General features: G+C 47.0%; 2 protein-coding genes across 2 annotated transcripts in view; both read left to right on the top strand.

Moving 5' to 3' along the window:
- On the top strand, positions 1 to 11059 carry LOC130580781 (ovoinhibitor-like). Its single transcript, XM_057378508.1, has 16 exons — positions 1 to 117; positions 882 to 901; positions 1695 to 1831; positions 1963 to 2023; positions 2506 to 2639; positions 3085 to 3142; positions 4136 to 4272; positions 4663 to 4723; positions 5456 to 5592; positions 6026 to 6086; positions 7409 to 7542; positions 7628 to 7688; positions 8979 to 9115; positions 9870 to 9930; positions 10294 to 10409; positions 10872 to 11059. The coding sequence occupies exons 1-16, from the start codon at positions 63 to 65 to the stop codon at positions 10915 to 10917; spliced, it is 1416 nt and encodes a 471-aa protein (XP_057234491.1). The 5' UTR covers positions 1 to 62; the 3' UTR covers positions 10918 to 11059.
- Positions 11060 to 15673: 4614 nt separating this feature from the next.
- The window catches only part of LOC130580813 (ovomucoid-like), a 13235-nt gene continuing 2073 nt past the window's right edge, over positions 15674 to 26835 (top strand). Inside the window, exons 1-6 of the mRNA XM_057378558.1 lie at positions 15674 to 15756; positions 22898 to 23024; positions 23999 to 24018; positions 24809 to 24945; positions 25764 to 25821; positions 26073 to 26209. Of these exons, the coding sequence (XP_057234541.1) occupies positions 22970 to 23024; positions 23999 to 24018; positions 24809 to 24945; positions 25764 to 25821; positions 26073 to 26209 (407 nt within the window). The 5' untranslated portion in view covers positions 15674 to 15756; positions 22898 to 22969. The remainder of the gene's footprint in view (positions 15757 to 22897; positions 23025 to 23998; positions 24019 to 24808; positions 24946 to 25763; positions 25822 to 26072; positions 26210 to 26835) is intronic.

The raw sequence follows: 26835 nt of genomic DNA, 5'->3' as shown, positions 1-26835 counted from the left end.
CTGCACTCTTCCTCTCCCGCACAGAGAGCAGGCAGGCTGCACTAGAGGGATTCCCTGGTGCCATGAAGGTGACAGGAGCTTTGGTGAGGGCAGCTCTTGCCCTTTGCTGCTGCTTGGGTGAGTATTTCCTGGGGTACTGCAAGGATYGGTCTGGCTGAGTCAGAGTTGAGTTTTTGTTTCAGTAAAAGCCTTGCAACATGGAGGAGAACCTTGTTCCATGAAGAAATAGCCTTTGTGAGAGGACACAGCAAAAAAATTAAGTTTCAAGATTGAGGTTTCAGCAAATTCATGCAACTGTTATCTCCTTGGTTTGTAGGAGCAGTTTTAGTACATGGTAGGGGCTTACATGTGGTAATCCTGTGTATAAAGGCAAAGTGAAACTGTAAGAAATGGCATCATTATCCATGTGAGCAATATAAATGCAAACTGGAGCCTCTAGGATTGCTCTGGGAATTTTCTGGACTGCTCCTGGTAATTGAGAATGATTTGTTTGGAGATGGACAGTGCTGGTGGTGACAGTCATCTTAAATACAATGTCCAAACATTTGAAAGCCAAACATAAAAGTCTTTAGAAGAGTTTAAAATCCAAGAGAATGGAATTGAAAGTATCTGTGTCGCTTACCTGTAACATCTTAGTGGTGGATGAATATGTGCACTCACATGGTTTATCTCCTCTCAGAAATGCAATGAAACTTTATTTATTAGCTTTTAATACATCTTATGGCGATTTATTGGAATAATGAAAAATTCCATATTTTTCTGAACAAAATAAACTAGTGTTGACTAATCACTCAATTTAATAGTTTCATGCAATTATTTACATATGTTTTCTCTGCATATCAATAACTAATTTTTTTTCTGTCTCCATTTTTTCCTTTCAGGTACTGCCTTTGGAGTTCAGGTGAGCTACAGATCTATTTATTATGTTCTATTCAGGCTTCTGGTAAAGTAGAAACAGTATGTAACTACCTGATGAGCACATGGATTAAATCTAATGAAATTTTTGCTGTAAAAATAATACTTGCCAGTGCATGGTTGAATGATATTGCCAATTTCACAAGAATGTAAAAATACCCGTTTTTTGCAATATTTTCAGCTCATTAAATAAAATGAAAAAGCAAGAAGCAATTGTACACTCCCATTATATTAACTCTTAGCCGTAATTTAGTTACTCCCAGCCAAAGGCAGTAGTTTGCCTCCCCGTGAGGAAAAAYGTCTTAGGATGACACGCTTGAAAGCATCAAACACTGCGACTCTGATAATTGCTTCCATACAGCAAGACCCAGAGAACCGTGCWCCTTGCATAAATTTCTGTACCTATRTCACAGAGAGAAAAGCAGCAGGCAGGGCCTGAGCTGTGGATTTGTCTGCAGGTTCCTCCCACGCAGCTCCGAGGCTCCCGTAACTCTCCAGAGTGCAGCACGATCTGGAAGGATCCGCTGCGGAGCCCAGGGGCTCCCAATTACCACTGTCCTAATTAGGCACTGGCTCACCCACAGCCAGCCCTCCTCCCTGGGCCCCGGCACGAGTGCAAAATCAGAAAATTCCGAAGGGAAGGCTCCCTTCTCCTGCCTGCCTGAGCAGATTCCCAAAAACGCCTCTGATTTGCCTTTCACGGGAGGGCGCGGCGGCGGTGGGAGGATGCTGGGGGGTTTYGTACCAAAATTTGGGCTGATCCTGTGCTGCTTCCACAGGTTGATTGCAGCTTGTACTCCCGTGGCATTACCAAAGATGGGAGGTCCTGGGTGGCTTGCCCAAGGCACCTGAAACCAGTGTGTGGCACCGATGGCAACACSTACAGCAACGACTGCGGGATCTGCCTCTACAACGAGTGAGTCCTGCTGGGAGCCCCACAGGGGTGGCATTTTTGTCCCCAGCGTGGCTGGGCAGAGGAACACRTGTCTCTGCAGCCTCGAGGTGCTGCTGCTCCCTGATCCCTGACTCAGGKCTGCTTTTTTCCAGGGAACACAGCRCCAGCGTGGAGAAGGAGCAYGATGGAGAGTGCGACCCGAAACCCATCGTGGTAAGACAAAATCTGTAATGGGGACGGTTCAAACACCACGCAGGAGGAGGACAGAATGKGCACAGCTGGTCTGCACAGCCCCAAGGGAAAGGAAATCTGGAGATCAGCAAAGCTAAGAGGGTTTTTATGGGTGATCTGATACCATGTCTCTGTGATTTTCCACTTCACACTTCTAGCTTCTCTAACTGGGACTGAAATAAAAATAAGATGTTGGCTGGAGGTTGGATCTCACCACCTGGAGAGCTCCAGCAGGATCTTATGAAGGGCCTCACAAAACCCAAATCCTTCTTGCTATGCCTTTTTTTTTTCCATTGGAAGAGAATTCCCACAGAATTTCTAGTTTCTATTTTTGATAGAGAAATTAGTTTGGTGCTGGATTTGTCCCCAAAGGTTGAGGAAGAGTAAGAAGCCTATGTAAGAGCATTACACTTTTATGTAAAAAATGTTGGGTTTTTTTTTCTCTATTCCTGCATTTTTAACAGGTTGATTGCAGCCATTACCGAAGAGGTGTGGTAGATGATCACGTCATGGTAGCATGCCCAAGGATAATGAAACCAGTCTGTGGCTCAGATAGCTTCACTTACGACAACGACTGTGGGATCTGTGCCTACAACGCGTAAGTCTCGTGTGTGGAATGTCCTCCTGGATAATCAGCAAGTTGAGGCTCTCAGCAGCACTTCTGTAAAATACCAATTTTAAGGCAGGTGTCCCTGTAGGTTTCCTTGCATTGTCTGCTCGTGGTTCTTCAGCCAGCCTGAGTTTTCTTCACCTTTTTTTTTTTTTTTTATCTGTGCTCATGAGGAGAATCACAAAAAGAACCGGAGCAGAGCCATGAGCAGATCAAAGTGTTGCTTGTAACATCTAATTACTCCTAACAATTCCCATGGGAATGGGGATTCTGTGCATTAGCAGCTGCCAYCTGTGGGGCACAATCACACAAGTCAAGCAGCTGTAGTGTCACACAGAGAGGGGTGGGACTCTGCTTTGCTGTCCCAGCGCCTGCAGTTTCAAGGGGAAAGTTATTCTCAATGCTCTCTAACAAAAGCTTTTCTTCTTTTCAGAGAGCACGACACCAATGTTACCAAAATCCATGATGGACCCTGCAAGGAGTCTGTCGCTGTAAGTGCTAAGTGAAAAATCCATCTCTTAGGGCTGCTGATAAAATCCTGAGGACCCCACAGGTTTCCCTAGAAAGCTGCAAGAGGTCAATAGGAAGGGGTGTTTGAGGRTTYCAGTCCATGCTTTGCTTTTTTGCAMCTTGGGGGTGGATTTGGGATCCTCCCTGCTCCAGAGAGAAGGTCACCYCATTCTTACCACACCAAACTGAGGAATGAGGAAGGAGATGGATATGGGATGAGGAGTTGGCTTATGTCCCCAGGAGAAGGCAGGGGGGACAAGATTTCTCTTGCCAACGTGCTGTGCAGGCTGGTGGTTTTCTCTCTGGAGACCATGAACATTTCCACCCTGGGCAGTAGGGATTCGAAACTCCCATGCTGTTTGTATTCCCAGACGTGGTGAGACTCTCAGGAGCACTAACCATAAATATTTATAGAGCACACTTTATTGTATCTTTGTCTGAGGCCAACRGTCTGATGCCTCAGAAGGAGAAGCTTCTGTATTTCAGCATCAAAATTCTGGGATTTAAGATTTCCATTCTCTAACAGAGAGATAACCATCCTTGCCTATCCTTTCAAACCCTGTGCTGAACTATGGGGAATCTGGAGTAAGAAGCAATCACAGAGCTGGAAAAATTTGGAGAAAACCAACACAAATCTAAACAGTTTTAGTCAGATTTACAGCTGGGGAAAAACGGTTCTTATTTCAAGAAATTCAGGATTTAAATTTTTTTTTTAATAAGACTAGGCCCTAAATTTTGTAGGTGTTCTTCTGCCTGAAGGATCCCTTCTCCAAGATAATCCTTTTTCATGCCTCCTGGAGAATTAGGATRATATTTAGATAGCTCATTTCTGATTGGAAATTTAGCTTTAGTGCACCAGGTCTTTGTCCTGTTACAGAAGCAATGAAGGCTGAGACACAGAATGAAAAGGTTTTGAATCAACTTCTCTTGCCCAGCAAGGGCTCCATCAGACTGATTTGTCCCTGTTTKGCCAGGTTGACTGCAGCAGGTACCGATCACAAGTGACCAAAGACGGCAAAGCCCTGGTGTCCTGTCCGAGGGACCTGAATCCAGTTTGTGGCACAGATGGCAACACATACGACAACGAGTGCTCGATCTGTGCCCACAAYGCGTGAGTGCCATGCCCAGAGTGCTCCTTCTGAGTGCCCAGCAGTCCTGAGAGCCATCCTGCTGCATTTCTGCTTATTCCCGTTCCTTCAATTGTCTCAGAAATGGGATTGGGTTTGGATTTGCCTTGAGTTTCTTTCTGGTGCCTTTTCTGTGCTCACAAAGAGTCACAAGGCAGCTCCTTGGATGAGTCTGTGGGCTGGGCAGAGGAAGGAACAATTCACAATATTGTTTTAAATTGCATGTTAGGAGAGGATGGGATGAGCTTGTTAATGAGTAAAGTAGCCATTCTGAACACGTTTTATAGAAGCCACGGTTTGCTTCATTTTGCACATGACTTTGACCAAGAGGTTAAGYATTTAGTTCCTCAATTTTTATTGCTTCTCTTTTCCAGAGAACAAAGGACCCACGTTGGCAAGAAGCACAGTGGACGGTGCAGACCGAAGACTGCCGAGGTAAGGGTTCAGTGTAAGCTTATCTCTCTTAGCTGCATCTTCTCAAGGGTGCCCTGAGGTGACAGCCACTCTGAAAGTCAGCTGGCCTGAAGCCTGGCTTTCTCCATGTCTGTGAAGTCTTGTCAGCCTCTTGTGTTGAGGATGCCTACAAAACCTCTGGGCCTTCCTTTCCCAACAGCCCTGGCAGATGGGCTGGATGGGAGCTGTGCACAGAGTTCTCCTGATGAACTCACACCTGCACCAGTTTTTGGGTGGGAACATGCTCTGGAACGTGGAGCACACTTGAAGTTTTTATCAATGTACCAGCTGAGAAGGCCCAGAGCTGGTGTGAAGGACATGCCAACACACAAATGTGGAAGCTGGTCAGTCTGGGCTTAAATCTTCCTTTGATGATGCCCTCCAAATGCAAAGTCCAAGTTCTTTCACTACACAATCAAAAAGGGGCTATGTTTTAAAGTTTTTTATTTTCTTTTCTGACATATCTTGTATTTGGGGCTGACCAAGGTGCTTAGCCCAGGGATTTGGCACCTCACACACTATATGGTGCTGTGCAGCTCCCCCTGAGTGTGAGAGGGTTCAGGCAGAACTGACCCAGCCCGGTTTTGCAAGAGCTGAGTCGCAGCCCTGGTGTTGTCTCAGCATCCCAGCTGCCAGAGACAAGGCAGCATGTTATGATGGAATTTGTTAAAGAACAAGATATTCCTCAGGTCTGACACTGCTGTWTTTTTGTAGCTTGAATGCAGTCAATTCCCAGCCAGAAAGGTGAAGGGTGGCAAAGCCCTGGTGCGCTGCCCCAGGATCCTGCGCCCCGTGTGTGGCTCTGATGGGTTCACGTACGACAACGACTGCAGCATCTGTGCCCACAACGTGTGAGTGTCACACCCAGGACTCTCTTTTGGAGTGGGAAGCCAGGGTTAGGGCTCCAGATGGCTTTTCCTTTGGTGCTAAGGTATCTCTGCTCTCTCTCAACCTCCTGGAGCCCTTGTCACCTTGATTTTGTTCCCTTTTGCTCTTTTTGCTTTCTGGGGAAGCTGTGGGAGGGCCAGCTCTCAATCTGAGCTGTGAGGGCTGTGATGTTTGGGCAGGGGAAAGGGTGGATGGAGCTGTTAGACACCACAGAGAGGGCACCTGATGAGTCTGTTACCACTTAAAATTACACTTTCTAATGATGGGGAGAGCAGGTTCATCAGGCAATCAGGTGCCTCCTTTATCATCTRTATTGGCTGTGGGTTTGGCTTTTTCTCTGTGGCACCTGGATGTGCCAGGGTGCTGAGTGTGCTAACCCCAACCTCTCCCTTTCAGACAATTCGGGACTGATGTTAAGAAAAGCCACGATGGAAGATGCAAGGAGGAGAGCACTCCTGTAAGTGCACTTTTAGCTGCAAAAATGAGCACCATCTGCTCTCTCTGTGCTCCCCAGGAGGACCCTGGCTGGGCTCAGTGCACCCAGGGATGGGTAAAGTGGGGTGCTGTGCTTCTCCTCAGCTGCCAATGTGCTGTACATGAGGGCAAGAGAGGACAGAGACAGGCTGGGACTCGAGAAACAAAATGTCCCAGTGCTGCTGATCTCTGAACAGAGATCATCAGAGTCAGCCCAAGAGCTGTGCAGCCCATTTTAGCACCACGGGAGAGGAGGCAGAAGGCTGTGTTAGATGTCTGTRGATTTATTCAGTGCTAGGATTTCCATTGCACTAGACAGGCAGGTTAAAAAAAATCCTTGTACTCTGGTCAGCCAGGACAAATCTGCTCTCAGGTATGTGCACAGAAATAGCTTTATTATCCTGCACAGTAACAATATGTGCTGATAATATCTCGACACATTTATTCTGCTTATGCAGAGCAGCTCTGAAGCACCAAAAATAATTTCATGCATCCTGAGGGACTGCAATATATTTTCTGTAGAAAAGGTACGTTGTTAAAGTGTGGTCTTGGCTTTAATTTGTTCTTGGACCACGTGGGAAATATGGGAAAGAGACGCTGCACTGGGGAGATTGTGCAAAATGACAGTGAAGTGTCAGTGATGTTGAGCTAATGTAGACTGATTTCCAATAGGTTTTTGTCTATTTATCCTCAAATATTTGAACTATTAGATTCTGTGTATTRTAAATATTTTTGCAACAGAAGCTGGTGAAACAGTTCTTGCTGCTCTTTTGGAAACACCGAAACAAAATTTCAGCTATAGTAAACAATGTCAACCTGGACTTAGTGTCTCAAAGACTTTAAATCAGATTCTTCAGATGGAGTAAGGGGATGTCTAGGTTAGACACTAGGAAAAAAACCCTTCAGTGAAAGTTTTGCTGGTAATTGCAATGGGCTGACCAGAGAATTGGTGGAACCACTATTCCTTGGAAGTGTTCAAAAGGCACRTGGATGTGGCACTTGSGGATATGGTTTGGTGGTGAACACGGTGGTKCTGGGTTGATGGYTGGACTCGATGATTTTAGAGGTCTTTTCCAATCTTTTTGATTTCATGAATGCTTGATTTAAAACTTTTATATGTTCTACTCTAGGAAAATAATCTCTTTTGCCAGCTGTTCCTCTCTTCCCTCTGCTAGCAGAAAATACCAAACTACAATCACGCAATTAATTTCTAACGCAAATCTAAACTTTAAAAACCCACTGATTTTCCCCTGACAAAGGCCTTTAAAACCTAGAGGATCAGAGTGGTCTGTTTTATGTCCCCAGGTCGACTGCAGCACGTACCTGAGTGGTGCCAAATCCGGCGAGGCCATCGCTGCCTGTCCCTTCATCCTGCGCGAGCTCTGCGGGACCGACGGTGTCACCTACAGCAACGACTGTGCCCTGTGTGCCCATAACATGTGAGCCCTGCAGGTCACCCCCCGAGAGCCCCATGGGGTTGTTTGTTTATTTCTGGAGCGTTTTTAACTCTGTTTTCTCTGCCAGGGAATACGGAACCCAGGTCGCCAAGAAGCACGATGGAAGGTGCATAGAAGAGGCTGCCCAGGTRAGTGAAACCTGGAGGAAAATGGGAGTTTGAGCAGATGCCAACTGCACAACCTGAGTAAATGCTGTTAATTTGGGAGGTGCAGCCTCCATGRGRGTCACACTTGWGCTGCCCTTCCTTCTGTGGGTGAAYATCACCCTCCCATCAGCAGGAACATTGTGCACTTCCTGCAGGCAGCCAGGAAAAGAAAGAGGAGAGGACAGGTGAGGACTGAGTTATGAGACAGGTGGAGAAATGATTTAAGGCTTTACACTGAGAATCGTTTTCCCACAGCACTTTGTCACGGCTGCTGCAGGAACTCAGCAGAATTTTGGCAATATGGGCAGGAGACACAGAGGGCCCAGGGAATCTGGTGCCTTCTCAATGCTTCTGTTTTACAAAAAGATGTTCTGCAAAGATTAGAAAATTACCTTTGTTTTGAATGCTGATACCTCAGGTATCAGGGGAATCAAACCCATCTCTGGTTTTGGTGTTGTTTTTTGTTTTTTTTTGTTAATGCAATGTAATCTAATATATACCAACATAAATCGTGTAAAAATACCAGATTAACTATATTTGGCCAGCTCTAAACTATTTACTCTCCCTGGGGGAGAGAAGAACAAAGCCACCTCATTAGCATGTGTTTGAAAGAGTCAACATCCCGAGTCAGATATTTCATTTCTATACAAACAAACTATGAAATGTCATTCCTTTGTTTCCCGAGCACGCTCTGTGCTYGGGCTGGGTGAGATACATAAATCAGGAAGGAAGAGTTCACGCTGGAGAAACTGGGAGTGCTAAAACACGAGGCCGGCTCCTCGGCTGATGTAAATCAGCTTCCACAGCTGTCGTTCCTGCTGGCAGGTTTCAGCCCTTGGAACTGTCCCACTGCAACAAAAGACCTGTCAGCACATCYCCCCTCCATTCTTGTGGGCCATGAAAAACACCTTGGTCACAGGCGGCCCCCTTGCAGGAAGGGCATAAATCGTGSCTTTTTGATTTACAGATTATTTCTGAGCTGCCTTTTGTAATATGCTGGTGGGTTTGGGGAGGTATGGGGGCATCGTGATAAATGCGGAGCTCAATGAGTAATGTCTACCTTCCAGCCTTGATTCAGTCTTCTCCAGGGAAGGCTGCGAAAGGAAATTGCTAGTTTTCCATGAAGAACGAGTTAATATATAACCATAATTTGTCATGTGGCAGATCCTTTTCGGATCTGGTGGAAGCAGATTTAGGCAGAGGCATCAGCAGGGGGGTTGTTTTKGGKCTCYTTGGYGCAGAGCAGAGCTTTWCCTGTCCTTGTTCCCCCAGCTGAACTGCAGCCGGTTCCCCCGGTCCACGCTGAAGGACGGCAGGGAGCTGATGGCCTGCACCATGATCTACGACCCCGTCTGCGGCACCGAYGGTGTCACCTACGCCAGCGAGTGCACCCTGTGCGCCCACAACATGTGAGTGCTCCTCCTCCTCCTCCCTGGGGCATTCACAGTTTGGCTCTGTGGGAGCCAAAYAATCTGCAAGGGTGTYKCTGCTGGCCAAACAGCGACAAAAAARGAWWRRWWMMAAAMMMMMMMAAARKKGGKKRAAAAAACAGAGAGAAAGAAGGAGTTTATTGTGGGACAAGCCTCTTTTATCCACTTTAGCAACCAGAATATACATTTGTGTCAAACATACATTGGTTAAGAGACAGCTGTTTAATTAGTAATCAGAACATAATTGGTGAGTTTGCAAAAGCTACAGTATTAGTAATGTTTATAATTTCCAGCCACCTGCATTATCATTTCTACATTCCAATCTCCTTTTCTCARCAGTAGCCAAGGATGCGGCATTCCTCCTCCATGTAGGCTGTTAWCACTCCCTTTCTTTTCYCAGGCCTCARTCATACACAATAATTGGCTGAGTTTCAGAATCAGGGCTTGTGGGGCCACTTTTTCCCCCCACACAAGGGCTCTCTCTGAAAGCCTGGGCTGAGGGGGGTCTGTGTCTGTCCCCGCTTTCCTGCTTGCCTTGGTGTTGACAGGGGCGTTCAACCCCGCAGAGGGGGTGCATCTGTAGGGACAGAGTCTGATCTGTGAGGGCATCTTGGTGTCAGTGCTGGGCAGGGCGAGCTGGAAATCTCTGAGACCCGATGGGAGTGAGGTTTGTCCTCACTCTGAGGCTGTAGCAGGGAAGGTCGTGGTTAACAGCAATTTCTCCTTCCTCCAGGGAGCATCGGACCAACCTTGGCAAGAGGAAGAACGGACGCTGCGAGGAGGATATTACACGAGTAAGTGGGAAAGGGTGGCAATAAACCGTGGGGTTCAGTGTCTGTTGCACTCAGCGGGGGCTGGCTTCTGCTCCGGGCTACAAATCAGGAGCTGGCGGTGTGCACACCTGAGGAGGTCCCTTGGGAATTTCACACTGCCCATAAAACAGCCAACATCCATCCCAGAGCTCTGTAATAAACCAGGAAAAGACATGACAGTGAGCATAAAACCCCTGAAATCACACCTGCCAACAGGAGGACACTTAGAGTGGGTTGTGATGATGTCAGAACCAGCTTCATTTCTCAGTGGGATGTCATTCCTTGTGCTGAGGGGTCACAGTTTGCTCTCAGGAAAGGGGGCTCTGATCTGCCTTCTGTGTGCAGGAMCTTTGCAAGGACTACAAAGAAGCCTCTCCWATCTGCCCYATGGATTACACGCCCCACTGYGGCTCTGATGGCAAAACCTACAGCAACAGATGTGCTTTCTGCAACGCCTACGTGTACGTATGGCAACCAAACCTTTCCCTTCATGATCCATTCCTGCCCCTGCTCTGAATGCAGGGCTCTCTCATTGTGCCTTTTTGTTTAACTGCTTGTGGCATACACTGGACATTTCTAGAGTTTTTTTTGCATTCTAAGGGAAAATGAGAAGGGCCCATTTCTGTGATCTGTGCTTGGCCTCCTGTTTATTAACTTTGAAAGTATTTTATCGATTTTCACCAACGCTCAATCTGTTCCACAAGCTCACAAGGGCGTGTGGAAATTACTTCACCGAACCAGCTGGATTGTACCAAATGAATGAAACCATTTATTTTCCCTTAAATGAGGATAATGACAGGGGTTATTTGGGTTTTCGAGACTGTTCTTTATCTCCAGTCAACCCTAAGCCAACGCTTGGGCCAGTGAAATGAGGCAAAGGGCCATCAACCATGTCTGATTCTCCTCTCTCCTTTTCTCACCAGGGAAAGCAAGGCAGTTCTCAACCTCATGAGCCTGGCTGAATGCTGAGTCTGTGCTGGACTTCAGCCCAGGAAGACAAACTCCCTTCCATGTGACTTCCCACGGGCTGACCTTCCCYGGTAACATCCCTTCAGTTTGCCTTGTTTCCTCAGCTCCTGAAACACTTGTCCAATAAACTGACTTGGCAACATTTCTCTGTCTTAGTGCCATATCTCTTCCCTTTTGCCCCACCTCCTCCCTTACGTGGCACTTTGAGTGCTGCAGGTCAATTTTTTGCRTTGATGTTCTCCACTACCAAATAACGTGGATAAAATTTTCCAGCCATGTGTCATTGCCACCCCTGCTCTGAGGAGGGCTTGGGCTTCCCTTGGAGCTCTCAGTCCTTTCCTTACCCCTCAGAGTCTCCTTGTCACTGTTGATCCTGTCAAACCATGATATCTGCATGACCTGGTCACCTCCAGAGCATGGTCCACCTCCTCCATGGGAAAATGCAAGGAATGGAGGTGGGGATTTGCTCTCAAAAAAGAACATTTTTTGGCTTGGGCTAGAAAGGGAAATGGGCACTGTAGCCAAGGGGTGCCCTGTCCTGCTTGCCCCTGCCTGTGGATCCTGTGGTCCCATGGCAGAGCCAGCAGCTGCTGCCAGGAAAGGGGATCCCAGCCTGCCTCCACTGCATTTGTCCACAATGTCAAGTGGTGTTCTAGGATGTGATCYACAGGAGGGGAATCTTGAGCTCCATTCAGGGTCACAGACAGCAGAAATAGCTTTATTTATTAATGCAACAGAATATCTCCATCCCCTGAGGTGGGGGCAGCCCTGGTGCATCACTGAGCTGCTTTCTAAAGTATGAAAAGCAGAAAAAAGATACAGAAGCTCACTTGTGACCCGTTTTAACCAAATATATGACAAGTCGTAGGAAAACAATTCTGCCTGTTTGTCATTTTGCCTACTTCTTTGAGGCCAAGTTGCTCAGAAGGTGGTGAAATAATTATTGTCATTTTGGTGGTCTGTATGGGTGGCAGGGTGACCTCGGGGCTGCTCTTCATCCGTTGGCTGTACCACTGCCACTGCCTCCACACGAGGTCACCAAAGCTATTGCGAGTCTAAWATTTCAGGGATTCTTCTGGGCTCCAGTCGGTGCCTCCCCGATTCAATGTCCCATTGTAGTTCACCAGAGAATAACACAATTATTTGGATCAGTTTGGAAAGTCACTCTTTGAACTGTCAGACGAGAAGAATAGGCTGAGGGCAAGTGTTCCTGACTTGGAGATATTGGGGGTATTGTACCAGGGAATGAGGCCGTAGTACCTCTGTGCCATTAGTGTCCATTTTCAAKAGGATTTGTAACTAACAATGGCTTATTGTACTTTTCTTGGGCCYGTGTCCTAAAGTAAACGTCCTCTTGGTTTATATAACCTTTTTGCCATTTTCTGCTCAGGTGTTTYTGCAGAACATGCTGTTTTACTCTTGTTTAAGTGTTACTTGGTTTTCCTCAGGGATAAGACCTGAATAATTTTTTTTTTTCTTGTGGACTTTGGCAGCCTTTCACTTGGACTGAGCTCTGACYGCTGCCTTTTGCAAGGCTTTGCAGTAAAGCTGTCAAGAGCCAAGCCAGTGGCATTATCTTGGCACAGCCAGAGCCTCCTCTGTGGAGCTCATTGTCTGATGACACCAAAGGCAAACAAGAATTCAAGGAGGCACGAAGTTGAGATTAAGTCAGAGCCATCCAGGGAAACAGCCAAAGGGGTTAGAGGACAGAGGGTTTCCATGCAGTACTCACCAGTAGGTTTCATGTAGAAATACAGAATGGAAAAAAAAAATCACTAAAACTGGGCCAGGAAATGGGAAAAGCCTGATGCTGGAGTTTAAATATCCCCCAGGCTAGGGGGGTGTTTTATGAAGCAATATAGCTATAAAAATAGGGCAGCCTTCTCAGGGACAGCATGGTTTTCTGTGCCTTGGAGTTGTTTTTCAGCTGTTCCACGGTTCCTTACTGAGTGTGTGTTGCTGAGATGATTTCTTTCTGYTCTGTGTTGGAAATGGCCTCAAGTTGCACCAGGGGAGCTTTAGATCAGATATTAGGAAAAATTTATTCATGGAAAGGGTTGTCAAGCACTGGAAGAGGCTGCTGAGGGAAGTGGTTGAGTCATGACCCTAGAGGGGTTTAAACGATGTGTGGATGTGTTGCTTAAGGGCATGGTTTAGTGGTGGCCTTGTCAGTGGAAATGTCTGGACCTGATGATCTTAAAGGTCATTTCCAACCTAAATTCTGCACATTCAAGAGGGAACATTGAATTTTCGTGGCTTAGGAGAGAGATAGAGCAATAACAGCTTTCAAGTGCCATTAGGAGGCCTGGAAGGTGGTTTCAAGGACTGAGTTGGGTTCTTGCATGGGCATAAACAGGGGAATTGCTGGAGGGATGGACCGAGCTTACTGGGGTGGGAAACAGCAAGGGATCCCAGAATAGATTAAGCGAGAAAGGACTGCTGGAGGACATCCAGACCAACCTCCCTGCTCAGGAAAAGGCCCCAACACMTTCTAAGCTCATTCCTCATACTCAGTAACCATCTCAGTGTGTAGGTGACAGAGGCTTTGGTGCTGCTCAGCCTGCTGCTCCATCCCTGCTCAGATGCACGATGCTGCATTCTGACTTACAAGGTGACTTTCTTACTCACCTTGAGCTGCCTGAGCAGCTTCAAAATGATCAGGTTTGTCTCAAAAACCATTCAACAGTCATGCTAGGAAGGCTTGGTTTTCAACTTGGAAAGAGGAACTGAAAGGATCAGACGCAAGCACGGACTTAGTCCTGCTTGGGTGGACTCTGATTTTTGCGCTCTTGCATGAACAGAAGGGGCGTTATATCCTCAGTCAGGGATGCAGTGAAGGGAAAAATGACTCTGCAGCATGAGGCATCTGAGATGTGGTGCTGAAATGCAGCTGGTGCCACCCCAGATGCTGCCTCKCTGCCCTCGGCCACGGGGAGCAGGGACGGAGCTGCCAAGGCTGGAGCAGCTTTGACGCGTTTCACACTGATGACGATCCAGCCTCGGGATCTGTGACCTGTAAATGTACCAGAACATATCAGAGAGGCAGTGATTTAAAAATATAAATGTCCTCTCCTTTTCCTTGTTTGTCTGACTTATCTTTATAGCATTATCAATGTTTTCTGAGTCTACAGTCATTTTTCTTGCAACACAAAGAGGGGGAAGAATGAGGCGAATCATTTAAATTTTGATTGATAAGTGGGATGTAGAAAACAATACTTAGCCTTTTCATATTCAGCTGGGGATTTCTTTTTTCACCTTCTATCAGCACTCGCCCATCTGCAACTTGAAAAAACAAACTCCATAACTTTTCCTTGAGCRTGCCTGTACCTAAACTTCATTCAAACACTTTATCAAAAAAATCTATGCCTTTCAAGATTATGTCTGCTGATAATTTTCCTTGGTTTAGCTATTTTATCATATGCTGCATTTGTTAGTGAGATATGTGGATGGGCTCAGACACTCTGTCACTCTCTTCAGGGATGCTGAAGACTGACAAGGCTCATCCCACTGATTTTTAAATATTCATTTCAGAAGAATATTTAAATGATTTTTAAAGCATTTTTATAACCATATGTTCCTCAAAGAAAAAAAAAAAAGAAATCCAGAAATAATTATTCAAACTCATTGTATCAGTTGCACCATCCTACTTAACTGAATGTTAGCAAAGAAAATAGTTTGGGAACTTAAAAATTTCCTTGGACCTCTGTGTTTAAAGAAATATATAGCCCTGGTATGCACCCATTTCATCCATCAGTATGTTCACACTCAGGCATGCTCTTGTTGTAATTTAATGTTTGATCAGTTTTGAATCAGTTTTATTTGATTCTTTGCCATGCCCTGGGCTCTGGTTGCGTGCTCTCCGCGGATCAGCGAGTAGAGAGGCAAAAAAACAGAGAGCAGCACTGGAAGGAGCCTGTCTCCAGCTGGCAGACATCCCCAMAGCCCAGGAGGGCTTTCCAGATTTTCACCAGCTGAGGTGAGGCCCTGTGATTTTAAACATAATGTGAAACTGCAAAGGAAGAGCGTTCATACAGCGTGCTGCTTCCTGCCTATTTTTCACGCGTAGAAGTAAAACGTTAATTTTATTCATCCCTCCAAAGGGTGAGGAGTGTTTGGATGTATTGCTTTTGAGCTCTTTCTGGCTGATCCCTCCAAAGCTGGGCTGCAGCCCGTGGCCCAGGGCTGTTTTTCAGGATGGCCACTCAGAGCCCCCTGACCAAGCGCTGCAGCAGATCCGTGGCACAGATGGTTCCACTTACACCAGTGAATGTGGGATCTGTGCCTATAAAGTGTCATTCCGATGGAGAGAACATGCTTTCTGAGTGACAGTTCCCTAGCCTCTGGCCTCTTCCTGCGCTTTTCCAATTTATCCTCCCTTTCTCCCTCTCCACTTGTTGTTTGTGCTTGGGGGTAAATCATGAAGATTTAGCAGAGAGAAGAAAATAGCTGAAGAAAGTATCCGGAGTGGAAATTCAAATGATGCAGCACATTCAGATGGCAGAGGTTTGTTGACTGATAKGTTTATAATAGTCAGAGACAGTAAAACCACTTCATTGTTGGTGGTTAACTCAGATGAACTCTCCTTCTCTTGCATCATTCCGGGGTTTTATGTACATTCCCAGCACTCGTGGCCCTTTGGGGAAATGGTCACACTGAGTCCCTAATGRCAGAATTTCCCTTCCTCAGAGCTCGTGGAGCACTCAGGGCCTCAGGAACAGCAGTCATCCYGGTGACTAAGAGGGAAGGAGAATGAAGAAGCAGCCTGAACTCCCATTGCTCTCTGTGGCAGCATCCCAAACCGTGTCAGCCGGATGCTGAGCAGGCAGCGCACGATTGGACGTGAGTGATGCACATACCTTCTGTTGACATTTTATTTGGCAGTGATTTAACACAAGCTTTCTAATATTGCTGTTCTCCACAGGCTGCGTTCCAAAGTAGGAAGAGAAGGATGGCAGAAAGATGCAAAATATGAGACAAGTGGCAGAAATATTTCCTTGCTATGGAAGCATTCACAAACAGCCTCCACTGATAGCAGCAGTGAAGTGCAGAATAAACCGTTTTGAGATCAGAAAAGGAGGCACAGAAAGCCTTTGCAGGGGTCAGGGCATTCAGTTCTCCTGAGATAAGAATGTTTTGTCAGATTGCAAATGGGGCAGTGCCCAAACCAGGCGATGTAGGGGCCCTATGACCAYGTATAATATAACAGTTGTCATGCATGTATAATGTATTAAGTAAATAACTGGTTTACTTTGTAACTGCGATAGTTCAGAGATGGTAGAATTCCTGCTGTCTACCTCAGTTTTACAGTAAAACAGTAAAAAATCCCATAATTTGGCATCATGTTCCTTTCTGTCAGCACCAACTGTGCTTCACCCATGTCCAGATGCAAAGAATCAGCCAGTGGTCTCATTAAARCTCAAGTCTGCAGAATAAATGAAATTGTTGCCCTTCCTTTGGATGTTAATAATGAAGATGAGCTCAGTGGTTATGATGCTAATAGTCCTTCAGCTGCAGAAATTCTTTCCATCCAGTTCATCCTCTCCCAGCCAAATGTTCAGGTTATAGCACCATGATCTATCCTGCCTCTCACCCTCTCCTCCCCGCTGTTCTCACCAGGCAGAGCAGTGGATTTTCATTCTTAGCTTATTGCACCTTTCCCTTGTGGCTGCTTTATTTACAAGATCATTCCTAAAGACCAAACCCTCATTCATCCCAYATCCCAGGGGTTTCTGGTTTTGTTCTCAAGCAGGAAAGCAACCACCTTCACTTGTCTTTTTCAAACATTGTTCTTTGCATGCATTTTTGCTGGTTTGTTGGTTGATAAGGTGGGACCTTGGAACACGTTTTTGTTTGGTGCTCTGTTTGCTTCTGTTTCACATCGCCTCATCCTGTGGTTCCACAGAAAGGAAGCTTTGTCTCAGGATGTGATAATCTGATTTTTCTTGGGGCAGTCTGATGCCTTCAGTTTATGGTGGCACTCCTGGTTGCTTCCTCCCATGTGGGATTTGTGCAGGGGGACATACTCCTGAAATGTTTATTGAAATTAAATCACCTTTTAGCACAATTCCTCTCCTCCATGTCACTGTCTGTGTATGAAGTTCTTCACCCCTGGTTGGTAGAATCTCAGTTCACCCCGTCCTGAGCTTGCATGAAGCAAATCCCAGATTCAGACCCAAAAATCTGTGGAGCTACAGACTCACAGATGATTGTAGAGCTGATACTGGCTCAAAAGCATTGAGTCCAAGGCTTTGGCCATTTATTCAATGAAATTCTCCCTTGGTTACCTCCTGCTTCATGCAGAGCTTAGAAAAGTCCACTCCTCCTGGGCTCTGATCAAAAGCCTAAAAGGAAACTATAACTCACTTACAGCCAGGCCTGCCCAAACCCCCAAACTGCGTGTTACTTACCAAGAGGAAGGAGATGTAAACATTGAAGGTTAATTACCCTCTTGTCAAGAACAYTTTGTGATCTATAGACATATCTGTCAATCTTACAAAACAGAGCTGAGGGGAGCGAGCACTGAAGGCAAGTCCCCACGATAAATTAATGAGAGTTGGCAGCTCGCAGTGAAGAGATGATCCCTGTGCTTGGTGTGAGACAATAACCTGGCTCCCCAGCCAGCCCAGGCACAGGTTTTGTGCTGCAATTGCATCCGGGATGGTTATCCCTCTGTAAACAAACCCTGCAATGCGGCTGCCCGGGGATCAAACCATCTTCCTCGAGGCCTTGGCTTTCCTTTCTGCTGCTCAACATGCAGCAAGAGCTCGTCCCAGMCACACCAGATCGCTTTTCCCAGCCCTGCCTGTCAGTCAGTTAAAATATCTTACTTCTGCCTCTCAGCCTGTTTGGACAGTGACGCTCCTTGGTGGGTCACGGAGCTGCCTGAAATCCGAGGGACACAGCCACAGTGCCGCTGTTGTGTGCTATTCTGGTGATGGGAGTGCTGCTGGATCACTGGTGGTTTGAAGGTGTGTTCAGCTATTCCCCTGGTTTATATAATCTCAAAGCAATTTGCTTTCATAGCTGAAMATGCTTATTGGTTCTATTTTAACTGTGCATTGAGCTATAAATAATGTCTCATCGCAGATAAGAATCTATTGAGTTTTATTATTTTTTTTTCTACCTTTGGAGGATTTTCTCCTGACCCCAGCTCTTGAAGGAGACTTTCCCAGCCCTAGCAGTGAAGTTGCCTGATTGACTTTGCCCTGCCRGGCAGCCACGAATGGTGTCAAACCCAGGTCAGCTGCCACTTCCCTGCAGCCACCTCCTCGTTGTTCCTGCTTGGGCTGTGGCAAAGATGAGACGAGTGCTCAGTGATGCAGAGCTGAGATCACTGAAGTGTTAGGGAAACTGATTAAATCAATGATTTCGTGTTCCTCTGTGTTACCTCCAGCCCACCTTCCCTGCAGTACATTCACTTCCAASAGCAATAACCTGGGTCAGTGTCCAGCCAAATTGTTTTGCTGCCTCTTTTTTCTGATGTTTGTTGTAGCATTTTTCTGCTTCCACCTGAGTAATTCCTGCCCTCTGCAATGGAGCCCTGACTCGACATCCTTATCACCCAGAAACTTCTCAGAGCTGGAGCACAGCACGAGCTGGGGAGGGAGGGATGGAGCTGTGTCCTCAGAGCTGAGGCTGCAGAGCAGCAGGGACATGGTCACAGTTTGATTTCCTGTGGTGCAGGTAACTTTTCTGGAGATTCAGATGCTGATGCTCCTCTGTGGTGGCAAAGTGCTGGGTTCCTGCAGAAGTGGAGAGACCGAAATCATTGAGAGCTAACAATGTCCTGAAATTTGGATGGTTTTGTTTCAGCAATGATTACAATCCACTCTTTCTGTTGTCCATGTTGCTGGCCCCCCTGTGAAAGCATTCAGGGAGCTCTCAGTCGAGTTTACCTGTGACCCCTTAGTAGGAAAATTCTGAGAAGGCTCTCTTGGGTAATAGAGAAATATTGTGTTTTTTTATTAAAAACATTTTTTATAGGAGAAAGAATTATTTAAGAGTAATAGACAAAATATTTCAGGTTGTAAGAGCTCTCCAGAGGTCTCTGGCTCAAACCCTGCTCAAAGCAAGGCCAAAGTCAAAGGCAGGTCAGGGTGCCCACGGCCTTTCTTTTTTATTGGGTTCTCAATAGCGCTGAGGAAGGACATGCATGGCCTCTCTGCTTTCTGTGCTTGATCATCCTCATGGCAAGGAATAATTCCTCGCATTCATTCAGAGTTTAATCCTTTTGCCACAGAGCTCAGAGAAGACTCTGTCTCTGCCTTATCTATAAGCCCATCAGGGAGCTGCAGATGGCAATGTGATCCCAGCAGCCATCTATCTCCCAGCATGAAGAAACCCAGCTCCTTCAGCTCTCCTGGAATGCCCTGTGCCCCTGTCCCTGGGCACCCTGCCTGCCTCTGCTGGACTCRTTCCCATGTGTCAACATCTGCCCTTGTAGTGGGGCCAAACACATTTAATTCATTGCATAAGCAACGTGAAACCGCGTTAGCCTTCACCTGCAGGGTACAAAGTTCTGCACATTAGCTCAGGAAAACATCCACTGGCATTGCCTGGATCAAGTTCTATTTAATAAGTCCATAAGCACATGGATTTGTTTTGATATCGAGATGTTTTAGTTGTATCAGTGATTTTGTTTGCTTTGTTGCTTGGTTCAAGTGAGGCCTTCAGGCTCTGGGCGAGAGGCAGAGCTTCCATTTGTGCTGGGTTGGTTTCTCCAGGCATGTGGCTCTGTGAAAACAGTCACTGACCACAATGTGGCCAAAAAAAAGCCAGAGACAGAAACTGCAGCCTGCATTGTGTTTAGCAGGTATTTTGGACTGATTAGAGGCATTTCCATGTAAGAGCTACAAGTAATCGTTATTTCCCACTTTTACAGCAGTTATTTGTTAATTAAATAATGTGACAAACCCCAGGAGTGYTTTGGAAAAGTGTATTAAATGATTTGCTGTTCATTTATCAATGTGTTATTTATGCTGAGAAGTTGCGTATCCGCTAAGAAAATTTTCCAACCTCAGTTCTGATTCTTTCAGAGAATATGAAATCGATACTGAAAAAAACTRTAATGGGAAATGTAAAACGAGAAAWTGCATGAGTAARWGAGAGAGGACATTGTACAATGGCCAAATCCTGCCCTGGTGCCAGCACACAGACCCTGTGGTGCTCAGGACCACTGCAGGCAGCACCCTGAGGTGTGGACTGCCTTTGCTTACCTGCAGATTACAGAATAATACAATTTTTGGGTAGGAAGGGACCTTTAAGATCATTTTGGTCCAACCCTCTGCCATAGGCAGTAACACCTTGCACTATCCCAGGCTGCTCCAAGCCTGGCCTTGAACACTTCCAGGGATGAGGCAGCCACATCTTCTCTGGGCAACCTGTGCCAGGACCTCACACTAAAGAATTTCCCCCTMATATTTAATCTAAACCTACCCTCTTTCTGCTTAAAGCTTTTCATTCCCCCTTGTCCTACAAACCACTCTCTTGTCCTAAGTCCATCTCTCTTGCAGGATCCCTGTCCTTGTCTTGGCTGCTGCTCACAGAGGATTTTCCTGTAGCCAAATGGCCATTAGCCATATGCTGCATCTGACTTTGAGGATTAGAAGACCATAATGAAGTGGATTACAGCAGATCAGTGGCAGGATTGCAGACCAAATCCTCTTTCTGACTGTTCTTGCAGGAGTAGCTAAGGACTGAGCGACCTGTCCTGCAGCACGAGCTTAGCCAGCTGTGGGATTTTTCCACGCTGTGATCAGAGATGGGATAATCTGGAGCTGTAACCCTGGCTGGAGAGGCTGTGGATGCTGTTGGCTGCAGGCTGGGCAAGTGTCTGAAACCTGGGGGTTTTCTGGGTGTCACTTTTGTGGCTTGCCTGGGGGGTACCTGAGTGCCTCAGGGGGAACTGGTGCTCCCCAGGCACCACTTAAATTTTTGCAGATTTGAGTCTTCCTGGAGTGTCTGTAGCTGACAGAGTGAAGGAATGGATTTGCTGGACATCAGACAGGCACTGATGTGGTTTTCACAGGAAATCTGGGTTGCTCAGGGCCAATAAGTGCCCATCCTAGCACTGAACCCAGCAGCTGAAGTGGAAATATTTTCCTCTGGTGTAACACGTGTCAGACTTTGGCAGGAAGGTGCTTTCCACCCGTCATGAGAGAGGCTGGTCCTGCCCAAAGGACAGCACTGTCCAGGGCAGGATGTGGGCACCAGGCAGGAAGAAACCTGTCAAAAGCTTCCAGTCTGGGGATGGGAAGGCTGCTGAGGATGGATTGCAAAGATCTTGGCTGGAGGAGGCAGTGGCAAAGTTCATATTTAACCCAGAAAGATGAACCCCCCTCCATCTCTGCAGAGACTGCACAGGGCAAAGCAGAGCTGTGACATGTGGGGAGCAGCTCCAGTAACTCCACATGCTCAGGGAAAAATGTTTGGCTTCCAGACATGCTGCTCACAAGACACATTAGGGCAATATATCCTGAAGATGTGCCAAACCTGTCTGAAATATTCATGCGCGCTCCCTGTAATTTATAGAAACAATCACAGCAGCATAATTATTTCGATGCTTCTCCCTGTGAAGAATCTCATCTCTTGTAGGTAAAAAATGTGACCTGCATATCCACACAGCCATGCTGGGGCCTTCTGGGTGTGCCAGGAGAGGTGATTCCACTGTCCAATATATCCATTTAAGGATCAAAAGATACCTTTTAGACTACTGTGGTGGATCAGACAACAGCACATTGGCTTGGGCTGAATTTCAATGATTTCACATGAATTTTGTGTGTCTAATGGGTGGTGCCTTGTTTGTTAAAGGCAGCACCTGTAAAAGGCAGCACCTTTTGCTCTGCAGCTCCCAACTGTTCTGGAGTCCACCCTAAGCACAACACTTAGCTCCCAAAACCTCTCGAAAAACCCCCAAGAATTCTTGCCATTTTGAACCTGTGAAAAGGATGAGAAACAGGTGACAGGCAGAACCCACTCCTGCAAAATTACAGCTGCTAAAACAGCAGAGGTGCAGACCTGCTCCTAAGCAGGAGCAATTTGGAGATGGCACAAAGGCTGGTGGTGCGAGACAGGCAGGGAAATGGGGACAGATTCTATATTTTGAGTATCATTTTCTAAAATATCTACAAGAGGAAAGGACCTACTGTACTTTCAGGCTTAGCTGATGCAATGTAAATAGGTTCCCAAAGCTTCAGTGTCTTTTGTTCTTCASATGGCTTGGCGGAACGCTCTGAATCCGTGTGTTTAACTGGGACTGGGTCTGTAAATAAGTGCTCCCTGCTGCTAAGGTTCAAGTGACATTTTTAGTGGCATTTGACAGATTTTTAACCTGCTTTCAAGCCTTCTATTGAGCTCCTCTATACCCGGGCAGTGAAACTGTCAAGAAGCCATGGCTTTAATCAAAATGGTGCTAAATACCACTGGATTCACAGGTTAGACACAGTTCTGCCACATTTGCCTGGCAAGCTTAACTKTTGCTGCTGATGGCAAAGACACACCTGACCTGTGTTTGTACCTAGAGGTGATTGTCTGGAAATTTGGGGAGAAAAACCCACCCAAAAGCAGAAAGGAAAGCAGAGACTCAGCCTGATCTGCAGATATGGTGGTGTTGTATACTGCTTAAGCTGCTCCCTGATGGGAGCATGCACAAGATGTTGCTCTGCAAGAGCCAAGTGAAGAACCAGCTGCTTACTCCCCTCAGTATTTTGCACTCCACACATTTCTACYAGAATCCTAAAGGCGGTTTCTTTTGTCCAAGAGGCTGTTTGTTTGGTTTTGACCACTCAGAACTTGTGACACTTGTCTTGATCTATTAACCAGGTGTCCAGCCAAAATCAATTGCCCAGCAGACGCAGACCATTACCTGAAAAGTCAAGACCTCCATAAATATCAGCGGCCTCATTGTGCTGCTGACAGATCCCGCGGGTTGTTTTATGTTACAGTTGAACAGTTTAGACGCTGCATTTGTATATATTTGCAGGCAGCCCTGCAGGGACCATCTCGAGAGCAGCGAGGGAGCAGCAGCCTGCAGATCCAAACACTTCCAAACACCATGACCACGGCAGGGCTCTTGGTGCTCCTCTCCTTCGCTCTGTGCTGCGTCCCAGGTGAGTGACCCCACAGAGGCTTCGTGTCTGAGCCCTGGCTGTCTTTAAGAGGATGAGGCAGAGGCTTCAAAGAGAGAATATCTCCCTCAGAGAGCTCTGCTGCCTCAGCTGGCATCGTGCAGCTTGCAGGAGTGTGTTTCAGGACAGTCCTCACTGGCTCGCTGCTGTAGCTGGTTGTTGTATATAAATGTAAGTAACAGCAAGTRGAGCTCTGTGCTGGCAGCTCGGTGCTGTTACACTTTGTGCAGTGATGTTCTAACACCATTACACTGCTTAGACTTGTACAATTACAGCAAATGGACGAATACTTGAAATAAGGCCATAAGAGGGGGGTCAGACCTGTGGTAACTAGAAATGAAAATATTGTAATGGCAMAAGCAAGTTCTTCGCAGGACCTTGGCAAATTTCCCGCCATGCTCTTTCTGCTAATGGAACAACAAGAGATGAAAACAAGCCAGAGTCTGATGTTCTCACTGCATGTTCACAACTGATGAAATTACAAAGCCAAAGACATTGTTGTCACACTCGGCCTCTTTGAAATGCATATTTCTGACAACAGATGCTGTATGTATTTGCTTATCCTGTTGGTGACTATTTGCATTTGTCTGTGTTGATCCAGGTGTATTTTCAGATACGTAACAGCAACGCTTTAGGGTCAAAACGGATATGTAAAAAGATAAGGAAGGAAAAGCTCTTCTGTTTTCAATTARTAAGTCTACCTATCTCAGAACAAGAAAAAGAACAAAGCTATTCAAAAAGGTGTTTCATCACAGCCAGCAATAAGCAATGCTATTATACTTATCAACATAGAGAAAAAAAAATAATACATAGTTTATTTAGTTCAGAAAACAATCACTGGAAATCATTCAGCTTGGTCCTGCATACAGGAATTTTACATCCATATTTCTAGATTTAATTGAAGTCTTATCATATTGGCTTTGGTTCATACTTTCTGCCTCTCGTTTCTTTTCCAGATACTGCCTTTGGGATTGAGGTGAGTGGAAGATTTCCTTCTGTCACTTTTCTCAAGTATGTGGCCTGGTAAAGGCATAACCAAAGGAGTGGGAGACACCTCYAGCCTGTAGATGCTCAGCTGTTTTTCACCTAGTGTGACACTCMTGTCATTGTAATCAGATCCTACACAGTAAAACATTAAATTATGCTGCTCTTGGCTCTACACCTATGCTGGATGTTAATAATGTCTTAGTAGTAATGATACAATTTTTTTTGGATTAATTAATTTTTCAGCAAATTTAGATTGGTTTAAGCTTYAAGCTGGTCATATGTAATTGGTTCTAAACTGATAGCAATAGACTGTGGTGTCAGAGCTTGCCTGAGGGCAACCTACTGAAAGACTAAAACACTGTGAGCTGCTCCAGCTTCCACACACCAGGCCGTTGGCCTTGGTCTTTTGAAAAACCCACAATCAGTGCATTAAAAATGAAAAAGTAAAACCAGAAATGCACTGGAGGGGCCAGAAGAGTACAAGAAGTAGGGACCTGTAGAGTCTTTATAAAATGATGCCAAAAGAGCATGAGAGACCACCACTGAATTACCCCATTGAAGGGGCTGCATGGCTGTAGCTCTCCCTTCCTCCTCCTCCTCTTCTCCTGCTGTGTGGGGACATCTCTGCAGGGAGGATTCACCCATTGCCAGATGGACCCACCAGCACAACTTTGTGCTGTGACAGCAAGGAGTGGCTGTAGATGGTCACTGCCTCTTGCAAAAAAGGGAATTGTGAGCCTGACGTGCCTTTTGACCCTGCTGTGTCATCCCTTTGGCAGGTGGACTGCAGCACATACCCCAACACCACGAAYGAGGAGGGCAAGGAGGTGGTGGTGTGCAACGAGGCTGTCAGCCCCATCTGCGGCTCTGACGGGGTCACCTACGGCAATGAGTGCCTGCTCTGCGCCTACAACGTGTATGGACTGCATGGGGACAGCGTGGGGACAGCAGGGGGACAGTGTGGGGACAGTGTGGGGACAGCATGGGGACAGCACAGAGACAGTGTGGGGACAGTGTGGGGACGGCACAGAGACAGCACGGGGACAGCATGGGGACAGTGTGGGGACGGCACAGAGACAGCACGGGGACAGCATGGGGACAGCGTGGGGACAGCACAGAGACAGCGTGGGGACCGCAGGGGGACAGCGTGGGGACAGTGTGGGGACAGCGTGGGGACAGCAGGGGGACAGCATGGGGACAGCGTGGGGACAGCATGGGGACAGCATGGGGCAGCATGGGGCAGCATGGGGACAGCGTGGGGACAGCACAGGGACAGCTCCAGGCTGCTGGCAGCACCACTGCTCAGCAATCAGGGATCTGTCACATGCCACTCGTGTCAATTCCTTCAAAATGAGCCTGGGTGTCACAGCACAGCGCTCAGGCAGTGCTTTAGTCACCGTGTCTTTCTTSTGTTTGTGTGATTTATTCGGGTTTTCTCTTCTCCAGCTCGAGGATCAGCCAGATGATGGCTGTGAGAGCACCTATTGCAGCAAAAGGATGGAGATGCTCTGCTCAGARCTGCCCAAAATGGTCCTAAAGCTTCCCGGGGTTTTACATGCCTGCCAGCCACTCAGCTGGTTAGGGAGGGAGGCACTATCTTCTCAAATATATATTTTAAAAAAGCCTGACTGACAAAGAGTCAGCTTTTCCTTGTATTAATTATATATTTCCAGCATCTAGGATGTAGCAAGACATCTTTGCTGAACTTGCTAACATTTGTGTTTCCCTCTGCAGAGAATATGGAACCAATGTCAGCAAAGACCACGACGGAGAATGCAAGGAAGTGACCCCTGTAAGTTAAACCAAGTGTAAAACAAAGGGGTGTGTTCTGCTTCTGAGTGGCCAAAGCTTACTGGAATAATTCAAACCCTAAACAAGAGGACATGTGAGATGTCTGAATCGTGCACTGGTCAGCTCCAAGTGAACTCTTAGCATGGTGATTCACCTTTTTCCCACTCTGGGGGTGCCCTGTGGCCAGGCTGACCCACTCGCCAGCCCCACTGGTGAGCTGGCCCTCACAGGCTSTGTCTGTCCCCTGTCCAGGTGGACTGCAGCAGGTATCCCAACACAACCAGCGAGGATGGCAAGACTGTGCTGCTCTGCACCAAGGACGTCAACCCCATCTGTGGCACCGACTGGGTCACCTAYGAGAACGAGTGCCTGCTGTGTGCCCGCAATGTGTGAGTGCCGAGCACRGGGAGCAGGGGCWGGGCTCCTGGAGCTGCTCCTGGGAGCTGCAGGGCTTCTGACAAGGCTTTTCTGTGAGGGGCTTGCATTTTCTCYCTTCCCCTGGACTAAACCTGGTTTTGCTCTGTGATTAGAAGGAAAGCTGCGCCCTTGATCCAGGCAGAGAGGCWGAGGGTTGGTGAGGGTCTCCCACAGGACAGGACGCTTCCCTTAATGGAGTTAACAGGGTCTGTGTGGCAGATGCCACCTTGCAGGGGACAACAACCAACCCAAAGGACATTGAGACTGCCACCCAGCCTGTCTGATCTCCCACCCTGGCCTCGTCCCTCACATGGTGCTGTGAACCAGAATGGGCAGGCAGTGACACCACCTGAGCTGGTGTCCGGAGCCACGTGGACACAACCCAAACTGGGCATCTCCTGTGTCCCACAGCTGTGCCTGAGGCTGCTCTGCATCCCTGGGTGATGGGGATCAGCACAACAGGCTGCCCTGGGTGATGGGGATCAGCACAACAGGCTGCCCCTGGGTGATGGGATCAGCACAACAGGCTGCCCCTGGGTGATGGGGATCAGCACAACAGGCTGCCCTGGGTGATGGGGATCAGCACAACAGGCTGCCC

Source organism: Malurus melanocephalus, unplaced genomic scaffold (assembly GCF_030028575.1).
Source record: "Malurus melanocephalus ecotype Western Australia unplaced genomic scaffold, MMel_1.1 scaffold_362, whole genome shotgun sequence".
NCBI lineage: Eukaryota > Metazoa > Chordata > Aves > Passeriformes > Maluridae > Malurus > Malurus melanocephalus.
The sequence above is the reverse complement of the archived record's forward strand: the minus strand, read 5'-3'. Positions and strand labels throughout refer to the sequence as shown.